General features: G+C 38.4%; 2 protein-coding genes and 1 long non-coding RNA gene across 4 annotated transcripts in view; 1 reads left to right on the plus strand and 2 right to left on the minus strand.

Annotated features, from left to right (window-relative positions):
• LOC127502252 (uncharacterized) overlaps positions 1–20419 on the minus strand; it is a 265865-nt gene that overhangs the window by 228111 nt on the left and 17335 nt on the right. The window lies entirely within an intron of this gene.
• rpf2 (ribosome production factor 2 homolog) lies at positions 453–10329 on the plus strand. 2 transcript variants are annotated; one of them, XM_051875013.1, is made up of 10 exons: positions 453–586; positions 957–1089; positions 1174–1211; positions 1758–1797; positions 1882–1963; positions 2049–2125; positions 2202–2301; positions 3307–3409; positions 3483–3627; positions 10072–10329. In XM_051875013.1, the coding sequence occupies exons 1-10, from the start codon at positions 564–566 to the stop codon at positions 10252–10254; spliced, it is 924 nt and encodes a 307-aa protein (XP_051730973.1). In that variant the 5' UTR covers positions 453–563; the 3' UTR covers positions 10255–10329. The 2 variants fall into 2 exon arrangements, with proteins under 2 accessions (XP_051730973.1, XP_051730972.1); XM_051875012.1 differs by lacking the exon at positions 10072–10329 and adding an exon at positions 4238–4602.
• LOC127502244 (fatty acid-binding protein, brain-like) lies at positions 11080–13380 on the minus strand. Its single transcript, XM_051875024.1, has 4 exons — positions 13235–13380; positions 12881–13053; positions 12597–12698; positions 11080–11312 (listed from the first exon to the last, which is right to left on the minus strand). The coding sequence occupies exons 1-4, from the start codon at positions 13305–13307 to the stop codon at positions 11262–11264; spliced, it is 399 nt and encodes a 132-aa protein (XP_051730984.1). The 5' UTR covers positions 13308–13380; the 3' UTR covers positions 11080–11261.

Here is a 20419-nt window from a genome sequence, read left to right on the forward strand (position 1 = left end):
CTGGCTTACACTTTAATGAGTAAAACAGACAATTAAATTGTTAATTGCAACTATCTACATGACAGTCATCCGATTAAATTCTGCAGTGACACAAATGACAGCCGGTTAAAATTAAGAAATTGCTAAAAATCACTGGAATATATATTTTGCAATGAGTAACTTCACGAAATAGCTTTACAAAGTTTACATTCGTGTAATGACGTATTTCCTTTTAAAATATTACTATTTTGTTCTGTAAATTGTAAATGTGTAGCCTATCTGCTAACACTTGGTTTCAGAGTCAGTGTTTACTTTAGCGCACTAGAATATCGATGAACTCAAAGCTAAAATATAGACTAAACGTTCAAGACTCGCCAATTTTAATGGAATCTATAAGATAAGCCCAACACTTCGGAGTTATTTCAACCTAAAACGACAAATAACTATCGTTTTGTATGAAGTGAAGATGAAAAGCACGATAGAGACCTGTATTTTGAAACTTCCGGCTTCACCGGAAGTTGATATTGTTTCGCTCCTGGCTTCGCAGTTTCACGTGTTCCCATCACTGCAGACAGAGTTAAATCATGACACATTCAGACGGGATCGTGTAAGTAAACTTTATCAACACTTCACATTTACTGTTGTCGCTTTAGTTAAACTCTTGTTTAGAAAGGCAGTTAAGTCGCTGTAAGTGTGAGTTCAGTGTTAGTTGGATTTTCCGCTGGAGACACGCGAAACTAACATCTGACTGCAGTGCTTCAGCAGCTGTTTTTTTCACGGTTTTAGATTATATGGATATACATTATGTATATGTGGTAATGTTTATATATATATATATATATATATATATATATGAGAGAGAGAGAGAGAGAGAGAGTGAGAGAGAGAAACAGAAACAGTAGAAGTCAATGGAAAGACCCCATGAACATACAAACACTAGACACGTGACAGTGAGTTTCTGTGGATTGTTCCTCCAGTAAACCCAAGACGAAGCGCTCCAAGCGCTTCCTGCAAAGTCGAGAGCCCAAACTGATCGAGAACCTGAAGAACAGCATGATCATTAAAGGAGGAAACACCAGCGAGACTCTCTCTCAGGCCCTGAAGGACGTGGTGAGTCAGTTATGATCAGATCTTCCTCCTGTACCTTCATCAGATGGATGTCTGTTTCTCATTTGGTCTGTTTGTTGTTTTCAGTACGCGCTGAAGAAACCCAATGCTGTGCTGTACAAGAAGTAAGTAGAGTTTCAGTGTGGTTTCTAATGTTGTTTTGGAGTCTCTAGAACAGGTTTACATGGTCAAAAAACACTTTATTCACTGCAGCATCAGCTCTTTTCTCACAGTGTCTGAAACGGTTTGATCAAGGATTCAGTCTCTCTAAACCCCGCCTTTCTGAGAGCTGCTCTGCTCTGATTGGTCAGATGGACCAGTCTGTTGTAATTGTTCACAAACCATACTCCCATTATCTTGTCTCAGATACAACTACAGTGTTTGAGGGCGGGGCAAAGCTATTCAGCCAATGAAAATCAGAGACTGACATTATGCAAATGAGTTACGAACTAACGTAGTTTCAGTTGGAAGTGAGACTGGAATTACTGACGACTCGTTTCAGATCAGAATAACTTTTCTTTTATGAGACACAAACTCCATTTATCTGCATTTTAAATTTTGCAGAGCTTTTACAGTCACAAACAGCTGCATTAAACACTACATGAAAGATCATATCTGAAAAAGTGTAAGTGGTCTGAGTCTGATGATGATGTTGGTTGTTGTCTCAACAGGAAGAACATGGTGCGGCCCTTCGAGGACTCCACGGCTCTGGTAAACTCATGATTCACGGCTGTGACCGCATTGTCTCTTATTGAAGCTTTCGCGCGTAACGTTTCTGTGTTTGCTTTCCTTCAGGAATTCTTCTCCAAGAAATCAGACTGTTCCATGTTTCTGTTCGGCTCACACAACAAGAAGAGACCCAACAACCTCATATTTGGTGCGTGACTTCGGTTAAACCGGAGATATCAGTTTTCTACTTTAAAGGAAGCGTTTGTGTTGATGTTTTCTCGTGTCCTTCGCAGGACGCATGTTTGACTTCCACGTGCTGGACATGTTTGAGCTGGGCATCGAGAAGTTTGTGTCTCTGAAAAACGTGAAGGTGAGCAGCAGTGGTGATGTGAGAGCCGTCTGACTCTAATCTGACTCTAAACTGAGATTTTGTGTCCCGTGTGCAGAAGGACACGTGTCCCGTGGGCACCAAACCCATGCTGGTGTTTGCTGGAGAGCTCTTTGACATGGATCGTGAGCATCAGCGCTTGAAGAACGTGCTGACAGGTGATTCACCCTCCAAACACACTGTTTCTCTAACAGATCCAGCGCTCCAGACTAACATTTGAGAGCAGTAACATCATGACACTAAGATCAACAGATGGTGGCGCCAGCACCTGATTTAGTAGCACTAGAGGGATTTTTAATCATAAAGTTAATTTTAAAGGGTTAGTTCACTCAAAATGAAGTTTCTGTCATTAATTCCTCCCCCTCATGTCGTTCCACACCCTTAAGACCTTCGTTCATCTTCAGAACACAAATTAAGATATTTTTGATGAAATCCGAGAAGTTTTTTTTTTTTTTTTTATCCTCCATTGACAGCAACGAAATTACCACATTCAGGTTCCAGAGAAGTAGTAAAAACATTTGTTAAAACAGTCATGTGACTGCAGTGGTTCAACCTTAATGTTATGAAGAGACGAGAATATTTTTATTAAATTTTTGCGCCCAAAAAGTAATGACTTTATTAAAAAAAAATTGTCTTTCCCCGTGTCATTCTAAGCTATTTACATTGCAGAGCTTCTGTGTTTGTCTGAATGCCGGCTCAGTATTGGCCGAAGCTGGTCACGTGATCAGCACGACGCATGCGTGTGATGCTGACACAGGAGCCGGCCAATAATGATTCGCCGTTCTGATGAAGAACCTGGAAGTGCTGGATGTAAACAACGTATGAGAATGACACAGAAGAGAAGAGATTGTTGAATAAAGTCATTTGTTTTTGCGCACAAAAAGTATTCTCGTCTCTTCATAACATTAATGTTGAACCACTGCAGTCACATGACTTTTAACAATGTCTTTAGTACCTTTCTGGACCTTGAAAGTGTTGATTATATTGCTGTCTATGGACGAGTCCTCTCGGATTTCATCAAAAATACCTTAATTTGTGTTCTGAAGATGAACGAAGGTCTTACAGGTGTGGAATGACATGATGGTGAGTAATTAATGACAGGAACTTCACATGTGTTGTTGAGGAGAGTGAAGTGTGTCGTAACCGTCCTCTGTGTGTGTCAGATTTCTTCTGTGGACCCCGAGTGTCTGCGGTGCGTCTGGCCGGACTGGAGCACGTGCTTCACTTCACGGCGCTGGAGGGAAAGATCTACATGCGCAGCTACAGGTGAAACACACGACGCCTGCAGATCACTGCAGCACACCAACCAAACACACGCTTCATATCAGTGTCTTTACAGAGTGTTGCTGAAGAAGTCCGGCTGCCGGACGCCCCGGATCGAGCTGGAGGAAATGGGACCTTCCTTTGACTTTGTCATGAGGAGAAGTCACATGGCCTCAGACGACCTGTACAGAACCGCTCACAAAAAGCCCAAAGGAGTGAAGGTGCGAGACACACACACACACACACACACACACACACACTATCATCAGCTTATCTCAAAGACTAGCATTGCTTTTCTGTCTTGTGTCTCAACCTGACCTCTGACCCCCAAACTGACCCTCACACAAACCTGTGCACATCTTTCAGTTGAAGACAAACATCATCTGGATGATTTATGAGCATTTCAACTAGAAAAGACAGTTTGTCTTAACTAGTTGTCCTTAGGAGTCACATGTCACGATATTATGTTCACTTTGGATTAACAAATCAAAAGTAGGGCTGTGTGACACAGATATATCACTATTATACAGTAGAATGTACTTCTCAAAGTAATAATAATACAATTAAAACTTTATTATTCAAGGAAAATCAACCCCCCCCCCATGTTTTAATGTTAACAGTAAACGTCTGTTGTGCAGCACTTTGGCTAAAAATGTAAGGAATTGTTATAGTAAGAAAAAAAAGAATCCAGAAGAGTTCAAAAGTAATTCTGAACGCATTCAGACGGGTTTGATCAGATATGTGTCTGTATTAGTGCTGATCTGTGTACAGTACGAGCTCCAGATGTTTCTCCTGTGATAGTCATGTGCTTCACCTCCATTTCACCTGCAGCCCAAGAAGAAGAAGAACATTTCCCATGATGTCTTCGGCACCAGGTTTGGCCGCTTACACATGCAGAAGCAGGACCTGGACAAACTACAGACACGCAAGATGAAGGGCCTGAGGAAGAGGAGAGGAGAGGAGCCGGCAGAGAGCGCGTCACCCAAAACACCCCGAACAGAGAGTGACGTCTGAGACACTGACAGGACTGAGTTTGATACGAGACTTCAGACGCTTCACAGACTTTCTCTACGAGACCGTGTTTGCGTAGCATCAGTCTGCGTCAAACGGTCGATCCTCCCGCACAAACACAATCACATGACCGCTTCAACAGGAAATATAATGGAAATGTGATGCAATAAACAGATTTCTCCAGATCGTGTGTGTGTGTGTGTGTGTGTGTGTGTGGACTGTAACTCTGAGGTCAGATGTGAAGCATGACTCATTCATCATCTGTTTGACTTTACTGCCCCAGAAACAAATAACTGTAGTCAATTAAACATTAAAGGGGTGGTTGATTATGATTTCACTTTTTTAACTTTAGTTAGTGTGTAATGTTGCTGTTTGAACATAAACAACATCTGCAAAGTTACAATGCTCAAAGTTCAATGCAAAGGAGATATTTTCTTTTACAGAAATCGCTTTTTAAGGACTACAACAAACGGCTGGTAGGGACTACAACGAGCTTCTTCCCGGGTTAGTGACATCACTAAAATTTACATAAACCCCGCCCCTGAGAACACTCAACAAAGGTGAGGCCATGTTGGGCTGCTTTAAAGGGATAGTTCACCCAAAAATGAAAATTTGATGTTTATCTGCTTACCCCCAGGGCATCCAAGATGTAGGTGACTTTGTTTCTTCAGTAGAACACAAATGATGATTTTTAACTCTAACCATTGCGGTCTGTCAGTCGTATAATGCTTGTCAATGGGAACTTCGTCTATAAGAGTCAAAAAGACATGCACAGACAAATCCAAATTAAACCCTGTGGCTCGTGACGACACATTGATGTCCTAAGACACGAAACGATCGGTTTGTGCGAGAAACCGAACAGTATTTATATCATTTTTCACCTCTAAAACACCACTATGTCCAACTGCCTTGAGCATCCAGCTTTGTTGTTGTTGAGCGACCGAAGCACAAGCTGTTAAAGCTCCGCCCTCTTCTGGAAAGGGGGCCGGGAGCAGCAGCACATTTGCATTTAAAGGGACACACACAAAAACGGCGTGTTTTTGCTCACACCCAAATAGGGGCAAATTTGACAAGCTATAATAAATGATCTGTGGGGTATTTTGAGCTGAAACTTCACAGACACATTCTGGAGACACCAGAGACTTATATTACATTACAAAGGGGCGTTATGGGTCCGCTTTAAGACATTATTTTCTTGAAAATTTGTGTCTGACCTTCAAATTGATACGCTGCTACTTCACCTGCGATCTAGACAATAATTTACACCAGAATAAATAATATGAGAAACCAATTACCACTAAACTGAAAATACCTTTAAGACTTGAAAAATAGGCATATAAACTTGTTTTGTGGTAACAGAAATTCAACCAGATTATATATTTCTATTTTTCTCTCGCTCAGTCAGTTTGTAGACATTACTTACTATAGGTTTTAGAATTCAGTTCCTGAATCAAGTAACTAATGTCTTTTCTCCTACACTGCCACTCTATACACTCATTATATAACTGAGAACGCAAAGGTTCTTAGGGACACAAAAGCTTTGAAATATAATTTTTTCCATCACCTTGCCCCCTTAGGGGCTCTGTAAAAAGTGTTGCATTCCCACAAGAAATTTTACATTTGCTCAAAAAAGCACTGAGTTTTCCCCCCACTTCATATGATTTTTATATTAAAATATCACATTGGTATTGCAAGTGACTGCAAAGTTTCATGGGGGAACACAAATGTTTTAAAATCATTGAAATATACTTTTCTTCCCATACATTATTTCCATTACATTAGTTTTGTGAAAGCAAACTTTCAGTGCAGTAAACTACATTAATATTGAGTAACTTTGATATTCATGTATGTTAATATTAACCAGACTGGACTATGTGTAATGAAATGATGATTATAGAACAAAAATTCAATACATATTTTGTTTGCTTTCTAAAGTTTTATGAGTTTATGGCACCAAATCAGAAAGTGTAAACTGACACTGATGGATGATGATGATAAATGATTTGAAACATCAGAACAGTTTCTGTGTAGAAATATTATCAGTGAATGAAAAAACAGTTTGTTTTAATCTAATGTAGTTTAATTGTATGTATTTTAAATAGTTCAAAACAAAAAATGTTTCTGAAATGAATTTTTTTTTTTCAGAAATTGTGCATATACTGTATACTGTGTGCGTGTGTGTGTATATTGCATAGTACATGTATACTGCTATACAGTCTTGATTAAATGACAAAAATTAGGATTATGAAAACTTCAATATCAATCTAATGAGAATGAAGTGTTTACATATAAGACAGTAGAAAACAGAATCAGTTTTTGATTTAGTGTTAATTTCATTCAGTTTGACAGAAAGGCAGGCCTCAGAGATTCAGATAAATCATAATGTCACAATGCCAATGTAACAGTGAAACATCCATCAGTTCGACATTATGCCTTTTCATATGTGCGGACAGCCTGAACACCCTCAAAGATCAAGGTCTGGAAACAGCAAAGACCAGAAGAGGAAATTTAGGAACATTAAATTTCATATATGTATATTATATAAATATAATATAATAATAATGCTGCTTACAGTAATCATTTTACCATCCTTGATTTCTCTAACAATCTTTGTCTCCTTGTCGTCCCACCTCTGAACGTGGACAAGACTTTCTCCTTCCAAGGTTACAGTGGACTGAAATGAGATGAAAACATGTCTGTTTTTTAGACATTTTATTGTGCATGATATAAACACAAATTGTCATGTATGATCAAATTCATGCAGGGTAAGAGTCCTAACCTGCCAAAGTACTTTATATTGCTTCATGAAACTGATGTCAGATATGCTGTAGACTCAGTAAATGAAAAAACACAAACCTTTGCTTGTCTGCCATCTGGCGTGGTTTCATCAAACTCCTCTCCCAGTTTGAAAGAAATCTCAATGTTTAAGAGGAGGGACAGCATCTTCAAGACAACTTTGTCACTCTCATGACTGATGACAATTGTGGGATTGGTGACATTGCCTATCTGTCTAATGTTAGAACCAATACCTGTTGAACAAAACATCAGAAAACATTACAGACAGAACAAAACTGTTATTATTATAGCCTATAAACCACACAGAAAATATAATCCATGCATTTAACCCCAGATGTACTACTGCACCTCACACATTAAAGATGTCTTTATGCAAAATTATTTTAACTTACCCAGTGCTTTCATGTAATCATCAAAGTTCTGGCTGTCAACCAGTGTCCAAGTTGCACAAAATGCATCAACCATATTGAGAGTTTAAAGATCAAACACACTGTGGTTCTTGTACAGTAACAGAGTTCACTGTCTCCTAACTGTCTCCTATTAATACTGTCAGGGAGGCGGGGCTTGAGGGGAAGTTTGTGCTGATTGGATGGATTTTTATTTACTGAATCTGTGATTTGTACATGGCAAGAAGTGACACTGTAATTTCAATAGTCAAATCCAATAACTGGTCTGGGACTTTGCATTTGAGCAAATATTAAAATGTTAATAATGTCACAGTTTAGTATTTTATACATAGATTACCTTCTAATTAATCTAGATTATCATCTTGATAGCATCCAGAATAAGAAATAAAAAGGTAACACTTTCAATAGTCCATATGTGTATAGTAGAATATAACGTTTAATAAACAGCTCTGTAAAACATTTTTATGTTTGAATGACATGATACATAATTATTTCTGAGCTGGCCATCTCTGTGACATTTTTTGTAAGCAGATGCAATCATTTATTTTAGATACAGACATTTACAGGGGTTTTTTATCAATGCACACAAAAAAATGTAGATTAAAACATAAACCCATTCAACATCCCATCACAGTTCACAATGAGTACAGAGACATGCAAGAATTAAGCTTGAGCCCCTGCCCCATTAATCGTTAATTGTAAAGTGCCCTTTCAGTCATATTGCAGTGCCCCAGAACTTGATTTTTGAGATGCGTTTTTTTATCTTGACGCTTTTTTTTTTTATCTTGAGCGCCACATTTTTAGAACGCCGTGTCATGCGCGAGATGCTACAAAAGACGCGAGATAGGAGCGCAATGGTTAAACACATCTGTCTAGCGCATTCACATAGAAAAAACATTGGAAAAGTAGCACAGTGTAATGGAAAAACACATTCTGTGTGAACGGCCCCTAATGCTGATGAATGCTTTAATCAAGACCTCTATATTTAGTTTTTCATCAATGTCTGTGTGAACATGAATAATTGTCATATGAGTTCTGAGACATGCTGGTCCTCAACCAGTGAAATAGCCTATATTAATTTCTCAAAGTCATAAAACCATTTTCGACAACATATAAAAATGTAGTAGAGTAATTTTATGAATAAAGGTGCTGAAAAACATTTAAAAGTCGTGTCATCAAGTTGTGTTGTCAGCATCCTCAGCACCCCTAGTTCCCACAGCAATACTTTCTTATGAGGTTGCTGCTTCAAACCCCCACTCCTCGGAGGCGGGGCATGGGCAGCCACACTGACCTTCTGATCCTGTCTCCAGCTAGGGCCGGTTACAGGGTCAGAAGAGGGGGATGAAGGACCTTGACCATGGTGGGGGATGTATCGCTCAAATGCTGCTGACTTAATCTTCTGAAACACCATCTTAACAGCGGTAAAAATAGTCTGGAAGGAAACACCGTGACATCAAGGAGAAATGCTTTTTACTTCTTAAACCCTGAAAAGTTAAGCCATAGATACCACTCCATGGTAACCATGGCCACCATAGTGTGGCCGATGGCACGGGCCGCTTGCTTGGTGTAATGGAGGGCACGGAGGGCTAAGTTTACAAGCTCCAGGGCTCCATAAAAAGTGTAGCGTTCCCACAAGAAACTTTGCATTTGGTCAAAAAAGCACTTGAAAAACAGTATTCCCCCCACCTGATATTATTTTCATATGAAAATATCACAGTGGTTTTGCTGGAGGAAATGGGACCTTCCTTTGACTTTGTCATGAGGAGAAGTCACATGGCCTCAGACGACCTGTACAGAACCACTCACAAAAAGCCCAAAGGAGTGAAGGTGCGAGACACACACACACACACACACACACACACACACTATCATCAGCTTATCTCAAAGACTAGCATTGCTTTTCTGTCTTGTATCTCAACCTGACCTCTGACCCCCAAACTGACCCTCACACAAACCTGTGCACATCTTTCAGTTGAAGACAAACATCATCTGGATGATTTATGAGCGTTTCAACTAGAAAAGACAGTTTGTCTTTACTAGTTGTCCTTAGGAGTCACATGTCACGATATTGTGTTCATTTTGGATTAATAAATCAAAAGTAGGGCTGTGTGACACAGATATTACTATTATACAGTAGAATGTACTTCTCAAAGTAATAATAATACAATTAAAACTTTATTATTCAAGGAAAATCACCCCCCCCCCCCCCCCCCCCCCCACATGTTTTAATGTTAACAGTAAACGTCTGTTGTGCAGCACTACTTGTTATAGTAAGAAAAAAAGAATCCAGAAAAATTAAAACAGAATCCAGAAGAGTTCAAAAGTAATTCTGAACACATTCAGATGGGTTTGATCAGATATGTGTCTGTATTAGTGCTGATCTGTGTACAGTACGAGCTCCAGATGTTTCTCCTGTGATAGTCATGTGCTTCACCTCCATTTCACCTGCAGCCCAAGAAGAAGAAGAACATTTCCCATGATGTCTTCGGCACCAGGTTTGGCCGCTTACACATGCAGAAGCAGGACCTGGACAAACTACAGACACGCAAGATGAAGGGCCTGAGGAAGAGGAGAGGAGAGGAGCCGGCAGAGAGCGCGTCACCCAAAACACCCCGAACAGAGAGTGACGTCTGAGACACTGACAGGACTGAGTTTGATACGAGACTTCAGACGCTTCACAGACTTTCTCTATGAGACCGTGTTTGCGTAGCATCAGTCTGCGTCAAACGGTCGATCCTCAGAAAAGCTGAGAAACAGTTTTATTTTTCATATGAAAATATCACAATGGTTTTGCAAGTGACTGCAAAGTTTCTTGGGGGAACGCAAATGTTTTGAAATCATTGAAATATAGTTTTCTTCCCATATATTATTTCCATTACATTAGTTTTGCGAATGCAAGGTTTCAGTCCAGTAAACTACATTAATATTGAGTGACTTTGATATTAATGTATATTAACATTAACGAGACTGGATTATGTGTAATGAAACCACATGTAAACAAAGGTCTGTACAGAACCATATGATTATAGAACAAAAAATTCAATACATATTTTGTTTGCTTTCTAAAGTTTTATGAGTTTATGGCACCAAATCAGAAAGTGTAAACTGACACTGATGGATGATGATGATAAATGATTTGAAACATCAGAACAGTTTCTGTGTAGAAATATTATCAGTGAAAGAAAAAACATTAACATCTCATAGACTGATTCTTTTTTATTATTTATTAGCACTGGATAGCAGTGATATTTATAAAAGAGCAATAAAATCTCCAGTTAAGAACTATGCAAGTGATATTTTTAAATAGTTCTTAAATAGTTTAATATTGAAGGTTGCATTTCTCAGTTATGTTTCAGAAATTGTGTGTGTGTATATATATATATATATATATATATATTAGCGTGTGTGTAGCATAGATATAATGCTTTAAGGTCTTGATTGAATTAGAAAAATTAGGATTATGGAAACTTCAATATCAATCTAATGATAATGAAGCGTTTGCATAAGACAGAATCAGTTTTTGATCAAGTGTTTATTTCATTCAGTTTGACAGAAAGGCAGGCCTCAGAGACATTCTGCAACATTCAGATAAATCACAGTCACAACGCCAAAGTAACAGTGAAACATCCATCAGTTTGACATTATACCTTTTCATATGTGCGGACAGACTGAACACCCTCAAAGGTCAAGGTCTGGAAACAGCAAAGGCCAGGAGAGGAAATTTAGGAACATAAAATATCATGTAAATGTATATTATACACCGATCAGGCATAACATTATGACCACCTTCCTAATATTTTGTTGGTTCCGCTTTTGCTGCCAAAACAGCCCTGACCCGTCGAGGCATGGACTCCTCTAGACCCCTGAAGGTGTGCTGTGGTATCTGCACCAAGATGTTAGCAGCAGATCCTTTAAGTCCTGTAAGTTGTGAGGTGGAGCCTCCATGGATCGGACTTGTTTGTTCATCACATCCCACAGATGATCCATTGGATTGAGATCTGGGGAATTTGGAGGCCAAGTCAACACCTCAAACTCGTTGTTGTGCTCCTCAAACCATTCCTGAACCATTTTTGCTTTGTGGCAGGAGCATTATCCTGCTGAAAGAGGCACCAGGGAATACCATTTCCATGAAAGGGTGTACATGGTCTGCAACAATGCTAAGGTAGGTGGTACGTGTCAAAGTAACATCCACATGGATGGCAGGACCCAAGGTTTCCCAGCAGAACATTGCCCAAAGCATCACACTGCCTCCACCGGCTTGCCTTCTTCCCATAGTGCATCCTGGTGTGCATCCATGTGTTCCCCAGGTAAGAGACGCACACGCACCCGGCCATCCACGTGATGTAAAAGAAAACGTGATTCATCAGACCAGGCCACCTTCTTCCATTGCTCCGTGGTCCAGTTCTGATGCTCACGTGTCCACTGTTGGCTCTTTCGGCGGTGGACAGGGGTCAGCATGGGCACCCTGACTGGTCAGCAGCTATGCAGCCCCATACGCAACAAACTGATGCACTGTGTATTCTGACACCTTTCTATCAGAACCAGCATTAACTTCTTGAGCAATTTGAGCTACAGTAGCTCGTCTGTTGGATCGGACCACACGGGTCAGCCTTCACTCCCCACGTGCATCAATGAGTTCACCACTGTTCCTTCCTTGGAGCACTTTTGATAGATACTGACCACTGCAGACCAGGAACACCCCACAAGAGCTGCAGTTCTGGAGATGCTCTGACCCAGTCGTCTAGTCATCACAATTTGGTCCTTGTCAAACTTGCTCAAATCCTTACGCTTGCCTATTTTTCCTGCTTCTAACACATCAACTTTGAGGACAAAATATTCACTTGCTGCCTAATATATCCACCCACTAACAGGTGCCGTGATGAAGAGCTGATCAGTGTTTTTCACTTCACCCGTCAGTGATCATAATGTTATGCCTGATTGGTGTATAAATATAGTATATTAATAATACTGCTTACATTAATCATTTTACCATCCTTGATTTCTCTAACAATCTTTGCCTCCTTGTCGTCCCACCTCTGAATGTGAACAAGACTTTCTCCTTCCAAGGTTACAGTGGACTGAAATGAGATGAAAACATGTCTGTTTTTTAGACGTTTTATTGTGCATGATATAAACACAAATTGTCATGTATGATCAAATTCATGCAGGGTAAGAGTCCTAACCTGCCAAAGTACTTTATATTGCTTCATGAAACTGATGTCAGATATGCTGTAGACTCAGTAAATGAAAAAACACAAACCTTTGCTTGTCTGCCATCTGCTGTGGTTTCATCAAACTCCTCTCCCAGTTTGAAAGAAATCTCAGTGCTTATGACGGAGCCCAGCGTCTTCAAGACAACTTTGTCACCCTCATGACTGATGACAATTGTGGGTTTGGCATCATTGCCCATTTGCCTAATGGCAGAATCAACACCTGTAGGAACCAATAGCAAAAAATCTGAAGCTATTACAGACAGAACAAAACTGTTATTATTATAGCCTATAAACCACACAGAAATTATAATTCATGCATTTAAACACTATATGCACTACTGTACCTCACAAATGCAAAGATGTTTAGAGCAATTCTGTCTTTCTGCAAAAAAATAACTTACCCAGTGCTTTCATGAATTCATCAAGGTTCTGGCTGTCAACCAGTGTCCAAGTTGCACAAAATGCATCAACCATGTTGAGAGTTTAAAGATCAAACACACTGTGGTTCTTGTACAGACACAGAGTTCACTGTCTCCTAACTGTCTGTGGACGGCTTATTAATACTGTAAGGGAGGCGGGGCTTGAGGGGAAGTTTGTGCTGATTGGATGGATTTTTATCTACTGAAGCTGTGATTTGTTCAAGTACATGGTGAGAAGTGACACTGTAATTTCAATAGTCAAATCCAATAACTGGTCTGGGACTGTTAATAATGTTACAGTTTAGTATTTTATATATAGATTACTATCTAATTAATCATCCAGCATCCAGAATGATCCAGAATGATAAGAAATAAAAAGGTAACACTTTCAATAGTCAATAAAGACTTCAGTTTTGTTTGACTACATTCAGGAAGTGTATTTTCTTGGAGCAGATAAAATAAAAAGGGAGTTCATACATTCTTGTATTGACTGCAAATACACTAATGAGAGTTAGTTAACTTGTAGTTACACTGTAAAAAAAAATAAATCGCAAAAAAATGGTCAATGACTGTCAGCTACGGCTGCCAAAAAACCCCTAAAAATTAAAGTAAAATATTTTAATTTAAATAAAGTGTAAAAAACTTTAACAGAAATTTTGATTACAATTTTTCTACAGAAAAACACTGGTATTTTACAGGTATTCCCTAAATTATTACAATAAAACACCTTCACTGCAAAACAATCTTAAAAATATATATATATATTCTCTCCATATTTGAAACACCGATTCCCTCATTCATTGAACTGAGTGATGCTGAGAAAATGCCCTTCATACTTGGTGAAGATGATAGCAGCGCTGCACAGCTGCAAAATATGTGTTAGCCATTCACAACATTAGAGACGGATAACTCTCTAGAGAGACCTGCTTCATTTATTCATTTACTTAGATGGATTTATTTACTATGCTACATATGACATGATGTATACATATATGTTTTGTTTGTTTGTTTTATTATTTATATATAATATGTTAACATGTTAATGCTTTGGCAACATTGTGATTCACAGTCATGCTGAAATTGAAATTGTAATCCACAATCAAGTCCAAAAACAGGCAAATGGTCAAACACAGATGGGCAATCTAAACAAAGATATCCAGAACACAGGCAAACCGAACAAGGGAAAAAACACAACGAAAACAAGAAACTTAAAAAAACCAAAGCTAGGGAAACAGTGTTAACATTAGCAAGACTGCTAATGTCCTTATGAGTCACTTGTCATGATATTTATGGCCAAATGATTTTCACAATATGGAATATGTGTGTGTGTTTTTGTGTCTGACCTTCAAATCAACACACTGCTGCTTCACCTGCGATCTGGACACCTGAAGAAAGAATATGAGAAACGAATTACCACTAAATGAAAACACCTGTAAGACTAGAAAAATAGGAGGTCCCGTACATTTTATAAACTTGTTTTGTGGTACTTGAAATTCTACCGGATAATATCCTTTTTCTCTCTCACTCAGTCAGTTTGTAGACAAAATCACTTTAGGTTTTAGAATTCAGTTCCTGAATCAAGTAACTAACTATAACGTCTTTTCACCTACTGTACACTGCCACTATATCAATCAAAATATAAATGCAGAGGAATCACTGAATACATTGAATCATGTCAACTTAAATACTATATATCAACAGAGAACGGTTCTTGGGGAATGCCGTACTTTTGCAAGCGAATGCAAAAGCTGAAATATATATATTTTTCTTCCCACATATTATTTAGATTACAAATGTTTTATGAGCGAATGCAAAGTTTTAGTCCAATAAAAGTGAGTAACTTCAAGATTAATGTATATTAATATTAACCGGACTGGATTATATGTAATGAAACCACATGTAAACACAGATCTGTACAGTATCATATGGTTATAGAACAAAAATTCAATACATATTGTTTGCTTTCTAAAGTTTTATGTGCGTTTATGGCACAAAATCAAGTAAAAGATCTCAGAGCGTAAAGAACATTAAACTGACACTGATGGATGATGATGATAAATGCTTTGGGACATCAGAGCAGTTACTGTGTAGAATTATTACCAGTGAAAGAAAAAACCTTAACATCTCAGACTGATTCCTTCAATGCGTCACAAATGTTGTACATAAACGCATGAAGATGAATATTCCAAAAAGTCTTTAATTCAACACAGACAATTCCAACAGGGTACCTACAACATAACATAGACGAGACCAGACAACATGAACTGAAAACACAGGAACTTAAATACACAGGCAAACAAGGTGATTAACGATGACACAGCTGAATGTGATGGCAAATCATATTAGTAACCATGACAACAAAGGAGAAGTTTGAAAACTAAACAAAGGAACACATGTGACTGAAAATAACAAACTAAAAGTAAATTGGGATACCTTTGATCCAAAAAAATCTGGATTATACTGATCCCATCAGAAGGGTGAATTTCAGGAACAAAAATGCAATAAAACTTTAAAACTGGTAAAAAAAAATAAAAAAATAATATATATATATATATATACACAGTTATAGGTCAGAATTATTGGTACCCTTGATAAATATGATCAAAGATGACTGTAAAAATAAATCTGCATTGTTTATCCGTTTGATCTTTAATTCATAAAATTAGCAAAAATCTAACCTTTCATTGAAGGAAAATAATTGAAAGTAGGGGGAAAATCACATTATGAAATAAATGTTTTTCTTTAGTTCATGTTGGCCACTTTTTGCAACCTCCTTTTGCCAAGATAACAGCTCTGAGTCTTCTCCTATAATGCCTGGTGAGTTTGGAGAACACCTGACAAGAGATCAGAGACCATTCCTTCATACAGAATCTCTCCAGATCCTTCAGATTCCCAGATCCATGTTGGTGCTTCTTCTCTTCAGTTCACTCCACTCATTTTCTTTAGGGTTCAGGTCAGGGGACTGGGATGGTCATGGCAGAAGCTTCATTTTGTGCTCAGTGAAGATCCAATCACGGCCTATTATAAGATTTCTAGCAGAAGCGGTCAGGTTTTCATTTTTTATCTGTTGGTATTTGATAGAATCCATGATACCATGTATCTGAACAAGATGTCCTGGACCTCCAGCAGAAAAACAGGCCCACAACATTAAAGATCCAGCAGTATATTTAACCGTGGGCATGGGGTACTTTATATCCGTGTGTGCACCAAACCCATCTGGTGGGTTTGCTGCCAACCCACCAGATTTTTAATTTCATCTGACCATAGAAGCCGGTCCCATTTGAAGTTCCAGTCTTGTCTGACAACTGAATATGCTGGAGATTGTTTCTGGATGAGCGAGGAGGATTTTTCGTGAAATTCTCCCAAACAACTTGTGGGGATGAAGGTGCTGTTTGATCATGTTTTTAGACTTTCTGAGACTCAACTAATCTCTGCAATTCTCCAGCTGTGATCCTTGGAGAGTCTTTGTCCACTCAAACTGTCCTCCTCACCGCGCATTAGGGCGATTTAGACACACGTCCTCTTCCAGGCAGATTTGTAACATCTTTAGTTGATTGGATCTTCTTAATTATTGCCCTGATGGTGGAAATGGGGATTTTCAATGCGTTAGCTACTTTCTATTTTGTGAAGCTCAACAATCTTTTGCTGCACATCAGAACTATATTCTTTGGTTTTTCTCATTGTGATGAATGATTAAGGGAATTTGGCCTTTGTGTTTCCTCATGTTTATACTCCTGTGGAACAGGAAATCATGGCTGGACAATTTCATGTTCATGATCACCCTGGTGTGCTAAAAAAATGTAAATATGAATGGGAATATACTTCAGAGATATTTTACTCATAAAAAAAATTCTAGGGGTGCCAATAATTGTGGCCAACGTGTTTTGGAGAAAAACATTTATTTCATAATGTGATCCCCCCCCCACTTTCAATTATTTCCCTTCAATGAAAGGTTAGATTTTTGCTAATTATATGAATTAAAGATCAAAAGGATAAACAATGCAGATTTATTTTTACAGTCATCTTTGATCATATTTACCAAGAGTGCCAATAATTCTGACCACAACTGTGTGTGTGTGTATATATATATATATATATATGCATTTTATCATACAACATACACACATTTTTATTTTGCTCTTGATTAGTTTAACTGTTAAAATCATAAATTAGAAGTAGACATTAGGCTACATATTTAGCCTTTCGGTAACCTAGTGTAAAGTAAAAAAGAGATTTTGGTGCCATAAATATCAAACAAAAATATTATATTTGATTCAAAGTGTTTTTTTATCACTGTTTGTAAATTACATTGGCACAATCATAAGAGATGAACCAGTCAAAAGTTCTTTGTGAGCGAACGCAAAGTTTCTTGGGTGAACCTTTCTGAGAAACGCAAAAGCATTGAAATGCTGCATATATACTGTGTGTGTGTGTGTGTGTGTATGTATGTATTGCATAGATATACTGCTATATACAGTATTGTCTTGATCAAATGACAAAAATTAGGACTATGAAAACTTCAATATCAAAGTAATGAGAATGAAGCATTTGCATAAGACAGTAAAAAAAAAAACAAATCAGTTTTTGATCAAGTGTTTATTTCATTCAACTTGACAGAAAGGCAGGTCTCAATTATACCATCTACCAACATTACTGACATTCTGCATCATTCAGATAAATCACAATGTCACAATGCAGGGTAATTATGACATTATGCCTTTTCATATGTGCAGACAGCCTGAACACCTTCAAAGGTAAAGGTCTGGAAACAGCAAAGACCAGGAGAGGAAATTTAGGAACATTAAATTTCATATATGTATATTATATAAATATAATATATTAATAATGCTGCTTACAGTAATTTTTTTGCCATCCTTGATTTCTTCAACAATCTTTGCCTCCTTGTCGTCCCACCTCTGAACGCGAACAAGACTTTCTTCTTCCAAGGTTACCGTGGACTGAAATGAGATGAAAACATGTCTGTTTTTTAGACGTTTTATTGTGCATGATATAAACACAAATTGTCATGTATGATCAAATTCATGCAGGGTAAGAGTCCTAACCTGCCAAAGTACTTTATATTGCTTCATGAAACTGATGTCAGATATGCTGTAGACTCAGTAAACGAATAAACACAAACCTTTACTTGTCTGCCATCTGGCGTGATTTCATCAAACTCCTCTCCCAGTTCAAAAGAAATCTTTCTCTTGTTGACGTTGGGCAGCGTCTTAATGACAACTTGACCGATGACAATTGTAGGTCTGGTACCATTGCCTACAATACCCGTTGAACAAAACATCAGAAAACATTACAGACAGAACAAAACTATTATTATTATAGCCTATAAACCACACAGAAAATATAATTCATGCATTTAAACACCAGATACACTACTGCACCTCACACATTAAAGATGTCTTTATGCAAAAAATAATAAATCTTATTTTAACTTAGCCTACCCACTGCTTTCATGTATTCATCAAGGTTCTGGCTGTCAACCAGTGTCCAAGTTCCATTAAATGCATCAACCATATTGAGAGTTTAAAGATCAAACACACTGTGGTTCTTGTACAGTAACAGAGTTCACTGTCTCCTAACTGTCTCCTATTAATACTGTGTCAGGGAGGCGGGGCTTGAGGGGAAGTTCGTGCTGATTGGATGGATTTTTATCTACTGAAGCTGTGATTTGTTCAAGTACATGGTGAGAAGTGACACTGTAATTTTAATAGTCAAATCCAATAACTGGTCTGGGACTTTGCATTTTAAAATGTTAATAATGTTACAGTTTAATATTTTACATATAGATTACCATCTAATTAATCTAGATTATCATCTAGGGGTGACCCTCAATAGTCGACGATTCGATGCTTCGATAGGAGAAGCCTGATTCAACTACCAAACGCAGAGGTGTTATGAGACGAGATATGGGGGTGCTCAATATCTGATTTCAGACCTACCGGTTCTCTCCCAATAAATTAATAAACAGCCTATATGATAACGCTATAGCCTAAATAAAAATGTGAAAAGAAAGAAGCTTTTAATAGGCTCAATTTTTTTAATGTGCGTGAATAAATCCAACCACCCCTGTGAGATTTAAGTTTCACTTTCCATGATCCGTGACCAACAGAGGGCATTTTGGAGGCAGGGATTAAATCTTTAACAAAGTCTGGGATAAGAAAATCTAAAGTGTGGAATTGGATGCACTTTGAAATGGTAAAAGAAGATACAAAAAAAAAAAGAAAGAAAGATGCAAGTTGTGCCAACAACCCATGTTCTACCGCTCAACAACTTGCACAGTTGAGCGCAGGAGCCTTTCAAAGTAGCCTATACTCCTTTGGCCTTGAGCACGGAAAGTGGAATGGGGAAAAAGCACAAGGTCTCAAGACTTGTTTTTTACAAGTTGAACTTGTTTTATCTTGAGCTCCATGTTTCTAGAATGCTGTTTCGCTGCAAAAGACGCGAGACAAGCGCAACGGTTAAACGCATCCGTCTAGCGTGTTCACATAAAAAACAATAGAAAAGTTGCACAGTGGAATGGAAAACTGGTTGTGTGTGAACGGCCCCTAATTCCGATGAATGCTTTTATCAAGATCTCTATGCTCAGTTTTGTGTCAAAAAGCCTATATTAATTTCTCAATGTCATAAAACCATATTCAACAACATATAAAAAAACGAAATAATCTTTAGAGTAATTTTATGAACAAAGGTGGAAGATTAAAAAACATTTTGAAAGACAAAAACTGATTATGCTGCAGCATCCTCAGCTCCACTAGTTCTCGTGGCCATGATTTCTTGTGAGGTCACTGCTTTGAACACCTACTCCTCGGAGGCGGGGCACGGGCAGCCACACTGACCTTCTGACCCTGTCTCCAGCTAGGGCCGGCTACATGGTCAGAAGAGGGGGATGACCTTGACCGCGGTGGGGGATGTATCGCTCAAATGCCACTGACTTAATCTTCTGAAACACTGTCTCAACAGCGGTACCAAAAAGTCCAGAAAGCGAAACCGTGACATCAAGGAGAAATGCTTCTTCCTCCTCCTTAAGCCCCGAAACGTTATGCCACAAATACCACAATAGAGTGGCCAATGGCACGGGCCGCTTGCTTGGTGTAATGGAGGGCACAGAGGGCAAAGTCTGCTAGCTCCAGGGCTCCATAAAAAGTGTAG

The sequence above is a fragment of the Ctenopharyngodon idella genome, chromosome 20, assembly GCF_019924925.1.
Source record: "Ctenopharyngodon idella isolate HZGC_01 chromosome 20, HZGC01, whole genome shotgun sequence".
NCBI classification, from domain to species: Eukaryota; Metazoa; Chordata; class Actinopteri; order Cypriniformes; family Xenocyprididae; genus Ctenopharyngodon; species Ctenopharyngodon idella.

Excerpts from the sequence above, each read along its gene's own strand:
- LOC127502244 (XM_051875024.1), bottom strand. The coding sequence starts at position 13,307 with ATGGTTGATGCATTTTGTGCAACTTGGACACTGGTTGACAGCCAGAAC. Across the intron at positions 13,054-13,234 it reads TGAATTCATGAAAGCACTGG|GTGTTGATTCTGCCATTAGG; the intron begins GTAAGTTATTTT and ends TGGTTCCTACAG. Across the intron at positions 11,313-12,596 it reads AGGATGGTAAAATGATTAAT|ACCTTGACCTTTGAGGGTGT; the intron begins GTAAGCAGTATT and ends TGCTGTTTCCAG.
- rpf2 (XM_051875013.1), top strand. The coding sequence starts at position 564 with ATGACACATTCAGACGGGATCGT. Across the intron at positions 1,212-1,757 it reads AATGCTGTGCTGTACAAGAA|GAAGAACATGGTGCGGCCCT; the intron begins GTAAGTAGAGTT and ends TTGTCTCAACAG. Across the intron at positions 2,126-2,201 it reads TGTCTCTGAAAAACGTGAAG|AAGGACACGTGTCCCGTGGG; the intron begins GTGAGCAGCAGT and ends TCCCGTGTGCAG.